Source organism: Patagioenas fasciata, chromosome 3, assembly GCF_037038585.1.
Source record: "Patagioenas fasciata isolate bPatFas1 chromosome 3, bPatFas1.hap1, whole genome shotgun sequence".
Lineage (NCBI taxonomy): Eukaryota > Metazoa > Chordata > Aves > Columbiformes > Columbidae > Patagioenas > Patagioenas fasciata.
Genome location: NC_092522.1, coordinates 69,773,475 through 69,787,830, shown reverse-complemented (window position 1 = coordinate 69,787,830; position 14,356 = coordinate 69,773,475). Strand labels below are relative to the sequence as shown.

At 39.4% G+C, this 14,356-nt stretch overlaps 2 protein-coding genes across 2 annotated transcripts in view; both read right to left on the bottom strand.

The window, feature by feature from the left end:
• Nucleotides 1-4,732, bottom strand: part of KIAA0408 (KIAA0408 ortholog) — a 62,326-nt gene extending 57,594 nt beyond the window's left edge. Inside the window, exons 1-3 of the mRNA XM_071807280.1 lie at nucleotides 4,598-4,732; nucleotides 1,481-1,822; nucleotides 1,057-1,136 (exon numbers count right to left, since the gene is read on the bottom strand). Of these exons, the coding sequence (XP_071663381.1) occupies nucleotides 1,057-1,136; nucleotides 1,481-1,822; nucleotides 4,598-4,732 (557 nt within the window). The remainder of the gene's footprint in view (nucleotides 1-1,056; nucleotides 1,137-1,480; nucleotides 1,823-4,597) is intronic.
• A 44-nt stretch (nucleotides 4,733-4,776) lies between these two features.
• The window catches only part of MTCL3 (MTCL family member 3), a 40,758-nt gene continuing 31,178 nt past the window's right edge, over nucleotides 4,777-14,356 (bottom strand). The window contains 2 exon segments of the mRNA XM_071806577.1: nucleotides 4,777-4,796; nucleotides 8,913-9,019. The gene's annotated coding sequence lies outside the window, so the exon portion shown is untranslated.

Genomic DNA, 14,356 nt, shown 5'->3' with positions numbered 1-14,356 from the left:
CTTGTTTTTTTAACTATCCTGCAGTAAGGACAGTGGGATCTTGTGAGCTTTAATGACTCCAGTGAGAACCTACCTGACTATGAACTGAATGAAGAAAGTTTTAGGACGTAGTGCATCCCTCATGTAGGTATTCTAACATTCCAGACAACAGTATAAATGTGTTTCTTTAGATCTGTTCAGAAGTCACCTTTCTCAGCCTGGGTTTAGAAACTATGCATCAGCTATGAATCTGTTTGCTTTAAAGATACAAATGCTAACCCAGCTGCAACAATGAATTAGTGACAGACTGCCAGCTGGTTGCATGGGGGAGCGTAGTAAGTCCTTCTGTTCTTTGGGAGCATCTGAGAAGAGCTTGCCATGCTCCAGACTTCCATGGGGTCTCAGCAGGCATAGCTGAGCCATAGCCTTTCTCAGTCTCTTTCATGGTGTGTACCCTGTCACACCATGGGTACAATCTTACCTTGTGAGCATTTCTGCATAAGTCGATAGGAAGACTGATGTCTGTCTCACTAAAGGAGACCACAAACATTGAATTTTTAACAGACACTGGAATATTCATTTACTGTACTTTTCAGGGTTTGGCTTATTAGTACAAATGTATGGTTGTTCTTCCTTCTCTTGTTGTCTTTGGACTGTCAGTCTGTGACATGTTCCCCAGACTTAAGGCTAGATCTGGGCTTAATGTAAGGAACCTCACAGCCCAAGAAACCCATAGAGTATTGCATAGAACTGCATAGAATTGTGACCAGGGCAGACAGAAATATCAGTTCACTTTCCCAGTCCTCTGTACAGCCACTAGAAGCAAGCTTGATTTTATTTAGTATAAATACTAATTTCATTTCATAGATAAATTCTCTTTTGCTAGTAAAGTGTGCCCTTGTATCCTGTTTCAGTATACTTAATTTGAATGTTTTATGCTGAGCACTGAAACATTAGGACAGGAACTGCCCAACTCTTAATAAATTCAACAGCAAACACTCCTTCAAAGTGAAAAAGGAGCACAGTTACATTATTCATTTTCTTCTTCTAATATAAAAAGTTAAAATATGTTTTTACCTTCTGTGGTTGGACTTCTTTCGAATTTCCTCTTGATAGCTGCATAATTCTTCACTGACTCTGGCAAGTTCTTTAAGAGCCTTTGTAAACATAAAAACAGTCCTTTAACATAAGCCTTTTCAATGGTATCTCCAGAATTATTTTGAGATCTGTGGTGACTTGCGTTTAAGACTCACAGCAGAGGAAAGTATCACAAGGAAAGATACAAAAATTCCCCCAGGTTATGAACGGAGGTAAAGAGCATGCTGTTAACACATTTAAACAATGAGAAGACACTCATCAAGAGCAAACCAAGGAGGAACGAAAGACAGTCTTTCTGGAAAACTAAGATCAGGCAGACTAGTTCTTCAGGTTAACCTGGCAGGCCAAAGCCCTCAGCATTTTCCTCACCCTTGTAACTGAAACATGCTTATACTTTACTTACTACATTGAGGTCACCAATATAATTCTTGGCATTTTTTGTGGAAGTTTTGATGCTGAGGCTGTCTTCAGGTTCCTCACAGTTCTCAAAGGCCAGATTATCCGTTAACAGAATATTGTTTCTGCTTTTGGCTCTGGTTTCTTTACATTCGTGCCCTGTTTTACTGAGTAAACTCCCTTTTTTCATCCTGTCGTTTGCCAAATGGTGTTGATAGTTCAGCTCCACTGTGTCAGTCTCTTCTGAAGTAGGGGAATGCATGGACAGCTGCAGCATCTTGCTCTGAATGGCCTTGTTATCATGGACATTCATACTGCTCTCCCTTCTAAGTTTTACCTCCTGGTAAAGCTGAAAAAAACAACAGAATCTTATATTAAATCATGGTACTGTGATGAATTTTGTGGTAAAAGAACAGAATTGTCTTCTGTTTTCAATGATGTTTCACCTAGTAGCACCAAATAGAAAGATTTTATATGTGTTGGTAGAAAAGCGTTGAGTCACACAGCATGATAGTTCACAGATTGTTATTGCCAAAGGATGAGGAAAGGGCTGTTACCATTCACAAACTCCTTGCCATGGTTTTAATGTATGGCTTCCAGCCGTAGGACGGGTTTGGAAGAGATTTCATGAGGTCAATGGCCCTGCCTTGAGCCAGAAGCTATATTGTTCTGTTCCAAGTAATATCAATGCACTATGTGGTGGATACAGCCCTTATCTGTTGGATGGAGAATGTGACAGAACGGGAAGGAGGGAGAGTGTTCTGGCTATGTCACAGCCTGTTAACGTGTATTAATTTAAGGAAAGGAAGTTAATTCTTATCACGAGCAGCAACATGTGCACTAGAGCAGACTCTTCTGCTTCTCAGGCAAGTAGAATTCTTCCCCGTGACTGTAGTGATAAATCAGTACTGCAGAATGGTATTATTTCACAATGTGCTGTCACCCTCTTATCTTCTTTCATGTTATCTGCTGAGATCCGGTGGCTTCATTAGTAAAAGTGTTAATTCCTGTCACCCGGCACATTAAAACTAGGAAACTGTGATAAATTATAAATTAGAAAAAACAGCAACATCATAAAAACCTCTTCTGCTTACAGTATCATTTCCAGTGCCAAGAATCCCATGGCTCTTTATAAACATCCATTCTTAACTTGCTTTTATGTAGAAAGCACAGAGCAGGAACCTCTGAACTGCCATCTGCCTGCTCCCTTGCAGTGCACAAGGCCATCACAACAGCTTTTGGAAGGATAGTGAAAAAGAATAACAACATGAAGAACATAGGGCCATTTCATGGGCAGTGCTGTGGATTAGAAGCATTCTTACATTCAGAGATGTGACACTTGACCTCATCCTGGGCTTTCAGATTTCCCTCCCAAAGGCCAGATGTTCATGGAACCTGGGGGCTTAACTTAGTTGTTTCCAAGAAATAAGGGCCTAATATAAACTCAGCATAGCACTAAGAAGGAAGCATACCACTTCATAGCTCAACAATATAATTTCATAAACCACAAAATTCTTAGTGGAGGAATCCAGGAATTAAGTTTAGGTGGGCTAGAGAAAACTATCAAAAATACAAGCTGATATGGTAGCACGAGTTTTATTGAGGAAATCCCTTTACACATGATGGCACTTAAAATGTATCTCCCTTTTTCTCCAGCCATGTGTCTTTTGGTGAAGAAATGTCAGTCAACTGAAATCAAGAGAAGCTTTAGATAGAGGTTAAGAGGGGGACCTTAGGATACTGGTAACCTTGGAGTATCATCTGCAGTTTGTCTGGTCCTGCAGTACCCAGTGATTTGCTTTATTCCCTTCCCCTCAGCCCCATTCCATTCTTTATCTCTGTCTCTGTCATGTTTTTCTAATCCATATACTACTAAAGAACATAAGAAAAACATGGTCTTAGCTGCCATTGTCAGGACTACTAGTTGCCAGAATACCTTTTCATGACACATTATCTTCATTCCAAAACAGCTCACGTAACTAACAAACTGAATTTCAACCACACACAGAGATCACATTACTAATTTTTTAAGCACTCCCACTTTGGCAGTGAAATTTGGTAAGACTGCACAGAAACGTCCTAACACAAAAGACAAAATGTGGAAAAGACTATTATACCGAAGTTGGTAAGAACTGCAGGTAAAATACAAGAGAGTTGACATTATGGAATTATGCTGCAGGCTGGTTCAATGAGCAGTGTATGGCTACAATTCACTTGGCTCTGATAATTTTCCTTCTCATACTTTCACGTGAGTAATCTCTGCCATGCATTCCTGTGTTGCTCAGCCACACGACGGTGTTGGCAGAAAGCAAGAAAAACTACTCCATGTGTATATTAGAATGAAAAATGTGGAAAGCTCGGTGGTGAAAAGCTTGCTTCTATATGTTGCCAAGGCAGATTCAATTTACGCATTACAGAGTGCCAGAGGGTTTTGTTGCAGGGACAATTTGGAGATAAAAGAAAAATTAATAATTACTTCAACTATTTCTGGAAGGAGATGCATTAGAACTGGCAGGGAGTGAGTGTTTGTTAGTACGTGTAAACACAAGGGGTGTCAGGACTTTCATACTATTATATTTACTGTAGCTGTTTCGTCTGCTAAAAGCTGTCCATAAATGGAGCAGGTTCTAGTCAGAATTATTCTGCATCATGCAGCATTTAATGTATGATGTTCTTTTCAATATTACCATTTACCCCAGCTGATCTGTACCATCTAATTCTTTTCTGCCAGGGAATTATGATACCTATATTTTTGTTACTAAATATGCATTTTCCTAAACCACATATATGCAGTTGTTCAGCATGTACATGAAAAAAACATGTATAATATCAGCAGCATGGCTCATGCCCAACAGAACTGGCAGCAGTATATGCAGCCAGTAATATTATTGCAAACTTCACATAAAGTGACATTTAACTTCCTGCTTCATATTCATGACTATTAAATGTGCAATTGCAAATACTGCTTAACCCCAGATTTTGTGTTCTTCCATCAGCTACTAGAAACTTCCAGCGACAGACAGGAAGTAGGATGTAATTCAGAAAAATATAAATTGAAGCAACCACTAGTCACTGATAAGACTTAACTGAAAATGTCAGTGTTCAGAGTTTTATTTAAAAGTACCTCTTCTATCTTCTTCTGCATGACCTTCCATTGACATTCCCATTCTTTCCTTTCATTGTCAAATCTCTCCAGCAATTCCATCTTCTCTTTATTCCAGTTCCTCTCAGTATTTTCCAGTTGTTTATGCAGGTCCATGGTTACGGTCTGTGTAACAGCAAGAAGATAGCTCTGCTTTTTTTCTTTCTTCCCTGAATGTTTCCTGGAAGTTTATCAGAATAAGTCTTACTTGTGTTTGATTCTAACATTCAGAGAAAAAAAAAAACCTAGCAAAACCCCAGAATAATTAACTGAAATGTGCTTGTGGGAGACAGCATCACATGATTGCACAATATATATCTGGAGTGTGAGTATATATCTGGCATATAGACGAACTGAGTGTTATGGGACACAAACCCAAGGGCAGACAGGCCAAATCTGGAAAGGGAAGGAGGACGCACACCCAGCATCATAGAATTCAGGAATGTCTGCCACAGAGGGCTCTGTACCATGGCCACTTCACATCCTTGTCATTATTCTTCACTATAAACCTGTTTTCAATGAAATTCAAGTCTGCACAATATTGAACGGCAACGTCTGCCCTTGAGGGTGAAAGCTATTTTTATATTTGTTCAGAAGACAACTGCAAGTGTAAAGGTATCATGTTTGCTCACACAGTCCTTTCACACATGCATGTAGCACAACAAAGACTGTCACATTCTTTTGGCAATTGAAGGCTGTAAAATTGATACATGCAGAAAATTCTCTTGGTTACATGAATGCTTTAGAATACATGAAGCAAAACAGGAGAGGAAAGCTAATAACAGATAACAAACATGCAGAAAGCGTCATTCTACTATATAAAGGACTCTAGGTCACTATAAAGAGTTAATATATTTTGGATTTACAAATCTAAATCTATAAATTTTAGCTCCAGAACCAGCATAGGGAAAAGTAGGAAGTATCCTCCAATAGCAATAACTCAAATTTAGTTCAAAACCAAGCTCAGAATGTTTAATTAATTTGTGCTTCAGTTTCTCCTTCCCCTTCAGAAGTCTTTGGTACCTTAATATCTGTGGATGGAAAACTATTATTTGAACCACTAAACATGTATATATTAAGGGAAATACTTTGGATCTGCTTATCTGACTTTTGAGCAAAACAGCTACAGATTTTATGGGCCTGGTGTTCCTCTTGCTTTCTTAGGCTTTACAATAGAAACTCCATTGCCATCAGCATGTTTACTATGCCAGCAGGGCTGAAGTAACACTCATTCATTCAGTTACTACGGCTCGTGTGGTATAATGGCTGGTACACACACATTGACACTTGAGTTTGTTAACTTTGGCTCTCAGAGCCAGCTGTTGTGTTACTTATGTGGACGTGGAATCTAGTTCTAGTCACAAAATGCCTCTGCATTGCTTTGGTCTCCTGACAGAAATCAAGCCTATGGGCAGGCAAATGAATTGTCAGAGAGTTAACCACGGGTAAGCCCAGATTACCTTCTTGCAATTTGTTCATTTCCCTGAGCGATGGTCAGTGATTTTCAACTCACAGGAACTGCCCATTTTATCACCCACATTTTCTTTGATAAAGTGAAAATTCATTCTTAAGCTTCACACAAAGTCCTTCCCCATCCTGTATTTTATTAGACAAGTCTTGTTGATTCAGCTGTGGCTACTGAGTAATCACTGCTTACCAGTGTCTGCGTTATTTCAGCTGACTGGGAAGGTGATGCCAAACTTAGAGTCAGCTCCTTTCATGAACAAGTAAGCAGAAGAGTTCAGTTGAAGCCCAACGGGTTACTCAGGTCTTCATGTCACAAAGTCCTGCTACAGGATCTCTCAACTGACAGCTGCCATGGGCCTCGTCCTAGCTCAGGTGTTGCAAAACCATTTACCCCAAGCAGTTTTAGACTGAGGACTTAGAGAACAAGCTGACTATTCTTCGAACATCTCTATCAGCTTGTTTCACAACAGTGTACCCATGTCACTATGTAATGTAGCATTGGAGATTACTCTTTCAAACTCTGACTCACTCCTGCCTTGAAGCTCTGAAATGGCAATCTCTCCCTCAGTTACTTACAAACAGGTTTCAGACATTTCTTCTACCTGCCTAAAAACATGTGGGACAGCTTTACAAAAAACCAAAACTCCCTGAGACTATGAGCTGCTGGAAGACAGTACAACATTCTCATAGTAAAAGAAGTCAAGCACTGGTTTGCTCATGGCTTCTTAGGGAAGGCAGCCAGGCTACAGAGGCTGCATCTCTCCAGGCCAACAATTTCAGCTTTGTGCCAGACTTCGATAAGCGGTGACTGAAAACAACTTACAAAAAAAACCCAACCACTGCACTTAAGCTCTGTTGCAATCTAGACACCTATTGCTAATGAACTTTAAAGTAATTTCAATACTTTCTCAGTTTGCTAATTCAAAGGTTACAATTTTTAGTATGGTCATTTCCTGTTGTTTTGGGTTGGTTTTTTTTGGCTTTCTTTCCTGTCTTTACAAACTTTCAAGACATCTCTGAGGACTAAACAAAAGTCAATTCTCTGCTCCAATACAATGCCTCAGATAAATGTCAAATAGAAACAGAAGGACACGTAAATGCAGGGTAAACTATCTACAACTTGCACAAGTGGTGAATTTGCTAGTGAAGTACTAGTAACAATGACAATGCTTCACCCAGTACCATATTACTAGAAAGTCAATACTATATAGCTTTTTTTTCTACACATATAAGAATGAATATATATTATGTACTCCTTCCAAGCATGCATATAGCATTGAAAAGACCCCTGGTGGTTTCTTAGTGCTGGGAACTACTATCGCTATGTTTTCATTCCTCTTAACAATTTCCAAGTTGTTTCACTTTGGGACTCTCATGATAAAAAGAGATTAGAGACTATCAAATTGAAATCAAGTCTTGGAAGAGGTTAATTACAGAAGTTACAAATAGTCACTTGTAGCTCTAGGATCCACAAAAAGCTTGTATTGCTTCCTATGCTTCTCTGATTTCTTCTTGATGTAAATTCTGAGAAGAAAACTCATGTTTATTAATGTTAGCAGCTGGATGACTACATATTTTTGCTGCTATTGTACAGTGGATAAATTCCTCAGAGAGTTTTAACTCGTATTTCTATGACTCCTCATTTATTCTTTGGTGGTTGGTTTTTGTGGTGGTTTGTTTTGTTTTGTTTTGGGGTTTTAGTTTGTTTGTTTTGTTGGGTTGAGTTGGGATTTTTTGAGGGAGGGTGGGGTGGTTTGCTTGTTTTTTGTTTTTTGTATTTTTTTTGGGGGGGGGGTTGTGTGTGTGTTGGTTTTTTTTTTCCCACTAGCAATTAAAAGCAATTTGTAGTCCTGGTAATGTACTCTCTGTCTGCATAGTGCACCACGATGTCCCCATGGGTATTTCACATGGTTTAAGCAACCCAAAGGGATGTAAAATGCCACATTATAATTTGCTGTGTGGATTGCTCTTGCAGTATTGGCACTTTCTGCATGTCCTAGACAAGGTCAGAAGCTCATTACAGAAATCAAATTCAAGCAAATAATCAATTCTGTCCAGCCCTCCCTCCTCTCAAGCAAAAAATTGTTCATAAGGAACTATTTGGTGCTAATGTTATTATTCCCCCATGTATTACTCATACCCTTTCTACCCACATATTATAAATGCAAAATAGTTTGCAACCAACCTCTATCAACTTCTGAAAATAATCTGCAGTGACATCAGCTGCGATGTTATTTGTCAACAGAGATTAATTAGATTGAATATGCACAACCATTCAGATACCCAAATTTTCCCTCGATTTTACAGAAAAAAAAAGTTATTAAATTATATTTCAAACAAAGTGCTGTATTTTGGATGACTAACAAAATTGCAAATTTATGTATTCATTCAATTATAGAAGTGTGTCATGTGTCACAATACTGTGCACTTTATACATAAAAAGAAACTACAGTTGAGAGAGTGAAAGAGAGAGAAGAGAAAGAAAAAAGATAGATGAGAGTGTGAAAGAAGGAAAGAAAAGGAAAGAAAAAAGAAAGGAGGGAAGAACAAAGGATAAAAGGAAGTAAAAGAAAGAAGGAAAGACGTGAGTGCTCCCAATGCTACCTGTCATCCCTGTCCTGTTGATTTATCTGTGCTTGCTCCGAAGAGACTGAACTAATGAATAATCTTTCTCTAAGAATAAAGACCATATATAACATACATAGACACCACACTACCTATAAATAACATTAGAGAGATGTTTAAATAAGTGTTTGCCACATTAGTAATTTGCTCCCTTTTAAATCTTAACTGTTCAAAACAACTGGTTTAAAAGAAGCTGTAACCATACCTTTAATGGAATAAGAAATCCTTTAGAAGCTTTTCAGTCCATTTCTAAACAGCAGTGAAAGCAATGAAATGCACAGCTAGCTGGAATCCAGTTCTGCGAATCTTGATCTTTAAAAGAAACAAGAACACTAAGCAAGACACAGCCTTTCAACGGGGGCAGCATTTGCAACTCTCTTTGAATAACTCCACAACTTTTGCAAACTGAAAAACAGTTCCGTTCAGCATCATCCCGGCAGCTGGCTTCCACGTGACGTCAGTGCACGGAGGATGGTTTTAAAGTCATCTCTTCCAACCCCCAGCTCTGTAACTTTATATCTCCTCATATTTTGTGTAAACAACTCCAAGTCCAGGACATTTTTAGGTTTTATAGTGCAGTCCAGTCTTTAAAGCTTGCCAAAGCAGCCAGTGTTAATATTAAAGCTATGACAATAGGCAATTTTAGGTTTCTTTTATTAGCGTCCGTGTTGTCCAGGAAGATTCTTTGCTGCCTTCCAGACCCAGTTTTCACATTATATTTTTCAGTATGACAATTTTGAATTTCACAACTTGATCCTCATAAAGTGCTTTGAAAAGGGAGTTTGCTTAAAGCAGCAGTTTTGTTGGTTAACGGTTATCTTAAAGAGCTAAAAGCAAACCACTCCCTCCTAAAATATTTTTCTATATTCTAAATTCACTATAACTTATGAAGTGCAGAATTATTGGGCACTGTGTAATCTTACTGTCTTGCATCCCAGGAATGGTGACAATGGTTTCTTTGGGATACACCTAAATATTCCTGCTACTTTATAAGGTTTCTGGATCAGATTCTCCAGTCTGTTAAGATACTTTGTGTCTCAGCAAAGTAAAGTGCTTGAAGTTGGACAGAGAATTTCCCTTGCGTAGGGAAACTCATCCCTGTCATAAGACTAGCAAGGAAGGTCAAAAAACCACCTCGGCCGGGATTTAAAGCACTGAGCATGCCCACAGTAAGTGTCAGCATGGAGTGACTGAAGAGAACGCATGTGACAGAAGTGATCCAGCAAACGAAAGTCCACGGGAGACCCTGAAGCCAGTGTAGGGAAATTGAGCTGCTCCCCCTGCTGAGCCGCAGGCAGGAGGAACTCAGCCTGCTTCTTGCATCCCTGCCCACCGCAGCATCTCTCCTTTTGCATCATGTGTCAGATTACTTTCACTTGGCACACTGAGAGAGATCCCCAGCAGAAGCTTCACGCACCTACCACTGCCCTGTCATCTACTTGTGCTCAGATATGTCTGTGGACAGTGAGCAAGAACATCCATAGTCAGAAAATATGCATTTCAGGGAACGTTTGTTCCCACGTGTACCTGGAGAAGGGCTACAAAGTCCTTGACTCATGCAGCATAAAACTATACAAATTCTGCTACCAGACGGGTGTCTTCGAATGCACTAAGCAGGACACACATTTTTGTAGGCAGAGCAGCTGATGACAAGAGGATCAGTGAGACGAAGGACACGATATGAGGATTCACACATCCTCTGCTTAGTCAGCACTTCCCTCTTTAGAACAACAAGGCTCTATCTGTAATAAAATCCATGCACAGTATAAAGATTTTAGCTCTGGGTGCATTTTATAGTAAATATGAAAGCAGGTTTCAGGGAAAACACATTTTTTCTCCTTATATGGTCTAGCTGTAAGTCTCAGTGAATACATTACTTGGGTGCTTATTCTGCTCCCATGCAACATAAATAATGGGACTCAGGCTATTTATGAAAATTTCAGTGATCTAGAAAGTGAACAAAGATGCCCAAGGACATGACTGAATGCTCCTGAAGAAAATCCTCAGCCTCTGAACTCTAAGGATTTAAAATTTCCCTGTTCATAAAACAGCAGTGTGACTTTACTTTGGGAGGTTATGTCCCAATCTGCCACCTGACATGGCCTGAGTGCCTGTGAGCAGAACTGAGCTCACAGCTGGAGGCTGGGAGCCACAGTGCTGCCTCCTGCTCGAAGCCAGCGCAGCTGCACCACTGCAAATGAAAACAGACTCTGAAGACGTATTTTTTCATTCCTATCCATCAGCATAGGCTATTATCTTTGTGTATTTAACTTTGCTGACTCAACGGCCCTCATCTTGCTACATGAACTCTTTGAAATAAAACACGGTAAAATTAAAGAAAATAATGGACTAAATCCCAGACTTGAGATTCCAGTCAGGCAAAATCCTACATTTCTGTCACTGTGAGGAATTAGAAATGTGTGAGATCAAGGGGCTCATTAAGAGACAAGTGTTGGACATCACTCACAAGTCACAGGGCCATGTTAAACTTGTCCTAAAATATGAGAAAGGCAGAGCAAAGTTGGGACAAAAAAAACATGAAGCAAGCTCTGAAAACATGCGCTCATTGCTCCTGACACGCTTAAGTATAGCAGTAGTGACTTTTGCTTTTGGGGAAAAAGTTATGCAACACAGACTGTCCCTCCCCAGCAGCAGCAGACAAAGCAACAAACATGGCTTTCTGGCCTCTGGCACAGGCAAAATACACAGGAAGGCTATTCTAGGTCTATTACATCCAACACGCTGCTTCCACAGAAAGTGTCCTTTGTTCATACCTTGTATCAGCCCTGCTTGTGTTAAAAGCCAGCACCTCAACAGAAAAAGTTGCAAAGGCATTTTAAACAAGCCCTCTGCTAAATTTCTCTTCATCACAGAAGACCGAAGTCAAAGGAGCCTAAGTTTCTGCATGGGGTATAATCTGATTCCATTCTCAGAGCAATGTGTATTCAGGTTAATAGTCTATGCTCAAGATCATTGTAGAGCCTCTCTGGTTCTGCTGTACTCACTTGGCTATGGCACATCTGTTTTGCTGTGCCCACATAAATTTGATAAGAAGAAGGAAGAGCAGCACTGCTGCCACTGTAATCAACTCAATCACAATGTCAGATTCCTGAATGATGTTACTTTTTACCCCTCAATATTCCTGGCATATACATGTCAGGAGTGGATATATAAATCAGGAAACGGGCAGATGGAATACAAATTCTGTCTCCTCTTATTATTGTGCACTTCTGCAATAGTATATAACTTAATGGAGAAACAGAGCCAACAAAGTGTTATGTCATGTCACTTCTCCAAGGTTACATTGGAAATCGGTGGCAGATACTTTAGATGTTTACTTTAAATAGAGCCACTGTAATTTTCCCCATAGGCAACTGCATGTGTAATGGCAAAAGTCGGGTTTGAATATCACTTCCCCTGGCATTAAATCAGAGGCAGAAATGTAAGCCAATGGGAATTACGTCCCTGATACTGATGCCTTTAGAAGTCTCCTGCTCACCTATCAAATTCTGGGGTGATTAAGGGGAAGGGCATCTAATATCCTAAAGCTCTGCTTGTTTTCGTAAACAACTCCCAAAGTTCATGTGCAGTTCATCTCTTTTTATAACACATATTTAGACAGCCACGTTTTTGGCAATTTTCTATTTTCCGACTGCCAGGCATATTTGTACGCTATAGCACCTGCTCTCGTCTAGTTTTGATTCTGAAGCACTGGTGATGTGTGTCAGCAGACACTTACTCTGTCGCTAACTGGAGCTTCAGGCAAAGATATTTTTGGTTTAAAGAAATATTTCTGATCCTGGAGAAGACGATCATTCTAGTGTCATGGCAATTTTTCAGTAACAGGAAAGAAAATATTTCTAGAGGTATTTCGTCAGGACATTCACAGACAACTCTAAATATGAAACAAATTTAATTGAATGTAGGTGGTTGCATTAAAGGAAAAAAATGCATCTGTTTTCTAAACAACATAAAAATTCATTGGAGTAACTGCAAATTTACTCAAGTGTAAAAATGTCAGAATTAAATCTATAGACATAAATGCAAGTTTTCTTTCTGAAAGAACATACAATGAATGCCCTGGGAACACAGGAAAGTGAAATTTAATCTTTCAGAGAAATGCAAAATTAAGGCAATCTCAGGGTTCAAATTCAATCATGATTTTTCCAGAATATTAATGTTTTGCCAGAATATTCCAGAACGGGGACTGTGAATCTGCTATTGGTATAACTGAGATTTGAACTGATAGGTAACCTGGCATATCAAGTTTGTTGCTACATGAAAGCAAAGTCTTACATTCTTCTTATAATTGCTCTTCAGAATTAGATGCTATGCAGCAGGCAGAATTTGAGTAAGCAGCAGTGTTCTGCCTGGCTCTGCCCTACCCAACTCCCACGCGCTCCTGCTGGAGGCTGTGGACATGTTCAGCTGCAATTATTGTACTCACTCCCCTGGGAGATGGACTTTGCCCACCAGCCCAGGAAGCGAGTGGGGAGAGTCTGCTTCCTTTCTTGGCAAGTATAATTACTGCGTTTCTCTGTGAGACCAAGTTATTTCAACTTAGCAAGACACAGAACACTTATTTCTTTGGCAAGATGTTATCTTCTGGCTACAGACACATGTCCATACTGATTTTATTAGCTTTCTCAGCAGCTTTTAAAATAGTGAAAAATTGAGAGCTGTGAGCTTTTCTGCAATATCTGATGTGAAAGAGATAAGCAGCTCAAATCACTCCCTTCAAGCTAAATGCAGAGGGACATAAAAAACACATCTAATTTCTCATTGAAATTCCTCTGTACTGAGGTTTGCAGAGGTCCTCATGGTTCTCCTTGTTCATCACAGATTCAAAGACTGTGGGGAGTTTCTCAAAATGATTTTGTATGCTTCAGTATGCTTTGATTTCAGACTGAAGCCTGTGTAATAGCTCCCTAAATGTCCCAAAAGGTCTCAGCTTTGATTTGCTTTGTTGATGCCTGACAGAATTAGGATGAGGGAAGCTCCAGCTATATGCAAGAAAAAACACTGTGAGAAATCAATGGGGAAATCAATTGCCAGTCCTGTGCAGAGGTTATCTCCACCTTTTGCCTCAAGAGGTTCATTCTCACCTTTTCTGATTTCTAAGAAAGAAGCAAATCTTTTCCAATTACTTCCAAGATGTATTCAATTTACGAATTCAGTGCATTAAACGTTCCTACTGCTTTATAGTAGTACTGTTACTGATATGCTCAGTGTAAATCAAGCCCTCTCTACACATCTTTCTTACATACAAAGCTGAGAAAGATATAAACAAGTGTGGGTTAAAATCTGAAAGCCCAGAAGTTCAGATCAGATTTAAGTACTATTTTTTTCTCTCTTGTATGGGATTGAGCCAGTAACATTTAAGAAAACCCAAATGATCTTTTCTTCCCCCAAGGGAAACAGTAAAACAGAAACTCAAAAAGTCAGTCTCGTGCTAAGATTTGATATGACAAGTTTAAGCCTCAAATTATTATACTTTTCATGTCCAAATTGCAGACTTATGGGGGGAAAAAAGTAATTTCTCAAGCACTTGCAAAATTTCTTACAACAGTTCCTGAGAGAAAATCAGAAAAACGGCCTTTTCCCCAGTGATTTGAGAATTACCTTTACAGTTACAGAAATTCACATTGA